General features: G+C 39.0%; 1 protein-coding gene across 1 annotated transcript in view; it reads left to right on the top strand.

Annotated features, from left to right (window-relative positions):
- The first annotated feature begins 73 nt into the window (after positions 1 to 73).
- pnp6 (purine nucleoside phosphorylase 6) overlaps positions 74 to 4,290 on the top strand; it is a 13,155-nt gene continuing 8,938 nt past the window's right edge. The window contains exons 1-2 of the mRNA XM_015018606.1: positions 74 to 524; positions 4,073 to 4,242. Of these exons, the coding sequence (XP_014874092.1) occupies positions 496 to 524; positions 4,073 to 4,242 (199 nt within the window). The 5' untranslated portion in view covers positions 74 to 495. The remainder of the gene's footprint in view (positions 525 to 4,072; positions 4,243 to 4,290) is intronic.

Below are 4,290 nucleotides of genomic sequence, written 5' to 3'. Positions count from 1 at the left end.
AGTTAACATATCATGCTCAAAATGGGGTAGGAAGAAGTGAGAACTTATAAACTCCTACCCCCTAAATATTCGTTTGCATTAATGCTTATCTGAGCTGTAATTTTCGGCAACAGGTCAAAACTGATTGACACTGTATCCTAGCGTGCTGGGGTATTCATTCTCCATGGTGTCTGCTCTCCCCTCTGGTGTCTTCTAATGGCTTCCCGAAGTTCCCATGTTATGTCCTGTAAATTCCAGCTCTGTCTCTGCCACTGTTCGGGTCAGTGAGTAACCAGCCTGTTGGAAAATAGGATTTTCCTCAAAGGGAACCGTGAGCTGACTATGCCCCTCCTCTTCATCATATGTGCACCGACGTCAGCGCGTAGCATGATCTCCGGTGCTTCGTCCGCAGGCTCCGTCTCCAACCGGTTTGATCACTGTGAACTCAACACCGACAGAGCCCGGGCTTTAGCAGCATAAACACTGACTGGCCTTATCAGCAGATTACCATCGGACATGGAAGCAGCCTCCTCCAGTCAGTGCAGGTAGGACGGGAAACGGTTGGATGCTGACACTGAAACGAGCCACATACTTATGTAGCCCGTGAGAGATGCGTGTTATTAGCATGTTACAGCGTCTCGACGTCGTACATTTGAAGGAAGTGATTTAAGAGCTGTTTACAGAAGCCAGCCTGTGTTGTCGTGACAGTTTATTCTAAGGATTACCGCAGCCAATCAGATATTTTCTCTGCCTATGACGTAAGCACGTTGGGTTACAGGTGGTATATTCCAACAGAATACAGACCAGAAAATCCTCAATTTTCTTTTGACACAAAGTGCATTATCACAACTTTATTTCCGGCTCAGCTGAGCACAAAGCATATGCAGTAAAACGTGTTTCAAATTCAGAAACTGGTTAAACTCGTTTGCGTGTTCAGATTACAAGAAACAATGCGCCTGTTGTCAGTAAGGCCTCCGTGAGTGCAGAAGCCCCACAGCACCACGGACAGCTCCGACCGAGACCCCGCAGAAACTGGCTTCCCGTTACTTAAGATGTCATTTAGCTTACTGGGAGATTAGCTTCGCATCTCATTTAAAAATGAATGAACGTAGTACGAATGTAAATCAAAACAAAAGGGCCAGTGATTGTAATTTAAAGCGTTTGGTTTTTAGTTACTATTCAATATAGTAAAAAAAATATTAACAGATGATGCAGCTATTTTTAAAAGTAATATGAATCAAAATAGAATATGGCCTCTGTAGATCTCCATACTTTCTTAAAACTTTCTGTGGACTTCACTGATTCACAAGAAGGAGTCCTGTTCCTTGTCATTTTGAGAGAATGTCCCTATTATTTTTGCTTTTATTTGCTTCTTTAAGCCACTTTACTTTGACCCATGATGACTCATCCAAGTATATATCAGCTAGAAGTCTGCCTACACTCTTCATCTACATAACTGTTATATTATTTGGGGCCTTCATGCCTTTATTTAAACCCCCTTTTATGGTGGAAGTATTTTTGCAACAAACAAAAGTTTGATGCACAAGTTTGAATATATTTTTGATTTTTTCGAATCCACGCAGGACCAAAGTTATACATTCTGGCTCAAATATATGTATACTCTACTACTAATGTCTTAGTGTATGTTCCCTTGAATATTACAACTCAGCCATTTATCTTTTGTCTTTTTCAAGCTTGCCATTGTGTAAGGAAATGAGATGGGTATTAAAATCTGTGCACAGTTTTTTTAACCGCTCTTTGGGAAGAGCGGTTAAAAGTTTATTGAGTTTTGCAAAGCAATCACACTTTGCTGGTAGAGTAAAGCTCCATGTTTCATGAAAATAGCAGTTTGCAAACAGATTATTTTTTTCATGGAGTGATAACACCCTTCTTCATTTTTATTATTCTTGCTTAAAATGATGGTTTTATAAACTGGCTACATATTACACAATCTGCTGCTGATGCTTCAATTCTTTAGTTTGTGGGTTTATAAATCACTCATTTTAAAAGCGACTCTCTCTTTAAGTGACCTGCAGTCTACCAATGAATGACAGCAGAAGTTAAGTTGTCACTTGTCTGTCAGCTGTCTCTGTGGTGTTTGTTTGCCAAAGTGGCATTCTACCTTGCAGATTGAAAACTCAGAAGAATAAAAATGTGCAAGTCCTTTTTTTTATAAAGTGAGGCAAGATGCAAAGCACAAAACCTAATCATCTCAGTCTGAATATATGCATGAACTGCTTAAATGTTTGCAAGAATGGATGAAAAATCACTACTGAGACAGAAAACCCATACCTGATCATTTGTTTTAAAGCTGGTTTTGAATTAGAATTAAAAAAAGAGAGAACAAGGGCAAAACCTGGAAAGACAAAGCTCCCAGGGCTACTCAGATGTAGCAGTCATCCTAGATGGCAGCTCCAAATTAGGCTCAAAGTCATCAGGCTCGCTTCCTGAAAACACTGCAGCCTGAAGTCTCACTTCGTCTTAATAACAAAGGTTCGGGTACAGAGGGAACATTAACAAGGTGATCGCTTCACGCAGATTCATGATTAGAATTACACACCGTTTCTGACTTTGTTTAATGTAGCACCTTGGGGCATTTCAAATCCAATCAACATCTGGGAAGAATGATTTGTCTGGCAGAAAGCAGAAAAACCCCAAGACTGTTACATAAGTGTATTAGTTAAACTTACTTGTACTCCGAGTTCTATGATAATCACTTGAACCGGGCCTGTATGAGTTTTTTCTTACTTTGAGATCTTTTTTTTTTTCACTCTCTGCAGGTTTAATAGTTCTTTTTGTGGCCCAAGTCAGTCCAGAGGAACTTATTTTTATCCTTATTTGGGGTGTGTTTCTTTTCACGAGAGTCTGAGTCAGCATAGTGTTTTTATTTTTCAATTTATCTACTGTAGCTGATTATTTCTTCATTCAGTACACTGCATGTTCATTTTACGGAAGTCTCTCTTTCTCTATACTGTGTACCTCCACAGTTGCTGTCATCTGCTAAATAATCCCACCAGCATTCTCAGAACCTTTGTACTTTGTCATTCGTAGCATTCAGAGTTGAAAAGCACACACATTCCTATTAATGTAAAAAAAAAAAAGTTTATGCTTTGCACAATTAATGCAATTAATGTGACACATATCATGAACAACTTTACTGTGTTTTTGCACCTTTTTGATTCAGTTTCAGGATCCAGTCTTCTCTGCTGGTGGTCTATGAGCATCCTATTTGCTTACTATCTATTGCGAAAAAAATAAAGCCACTATATATTTCACTATGGCAATCTTTTGTTGATACACAGTGATGCGTTTGAAATACTGATCGAAATCTTCCAGTTTGGTTTAAACACCTTCCTCAATAAGGTTTAAAGCATACGCCTTGCCCTGTTCATTAGAAGAACACAAGAGATTCCTGTCACTTGCAGAACACCACCAGTTGTTTGCTGGAAACCTCCTTTCTGTCCGTCAGTGTTGCTACCAGTCTATTGCCTGACCAGTTTCCGTTGTGTCTTTTCATCCACTGTGAAAAGATGCTCAGTGGGCTGTCACTGTCGACCATTTTGGTGTGAAATGTTTTGTACTCCAAACTAGGACTGATACCTGTGTATAATGAGATCCTTTTAAATATTTATCAGTTCTCTGCAAACTATGGGTTTGGCTAAAGAATGTAAATGAGCAAATCTCAGTGAAATCGTGCAATGGGAGCTGAACTGTACTTTGGGATTAGTAAATTAACCGTATTTGATTTTAGAACGACTCAATGCATAATTTAAATTAGAAGGTGTTTACACAAAGTCTCACTTTTAGGGTGTGCACACTTATGCAACCAAGTAATTATACCCTTTTTATTAATCATATTTTGATACTGACAGATTTGTATGTTTTTTGTTGAATTGCACAGAATGTGTCAAAATAAGGAAGAGAACTGTATGAAATGATCATTGTTTTGGTCTCATCTAAAAAACTGGTGTTTTAATGGGGTCTGTACATCTTTTAGACCAACAGCAAATGCTCCTTATTAATATTTATAGTGTTGAATTTTTCACCAATCAGTGTCTACCACAATTATTCAGAGATGTGTTTGCATTTTCAGTTACAGCTATGAAGAGTACAAAGAGACTGCGGACTGGCTGCTGTCGCAAACAGAGAATCGTCCTAAAGTGGCCATCATCTGTGGTTCAGGCCTGGGCGGTCTGGCCGGGATGCTAGATGACAAGAACATATTCCCATACAGAGATATTCCACGTTTCCCCACCAGCACTGGTAAGATGCTTATTTTCTTATAGATTGATTTATTATGGAATATGACCA

The sequence above is a fragment of the Poecilia latipinna genome, unplaced genomic scaffold, assembly GCF_001443285.1.
Source record: "Poecilia latipinna isolate Pla-1442-1.1 unplaced genomic scaffold, P_latipinna-1.0 Scaffold2295, whole genome shotgun sequence".
Lineage (NCBI taxonomy): Eukaryota > Metazoa > Chordata > Actinopteri > Cyprinodontiformes > Poeciliidae > Poecilia > Poecilia latipinna.
Note: the sequence above shows the minus strand (reverse complement) of the source record. Positions and strands in the feature narration are given on the sequence as shown.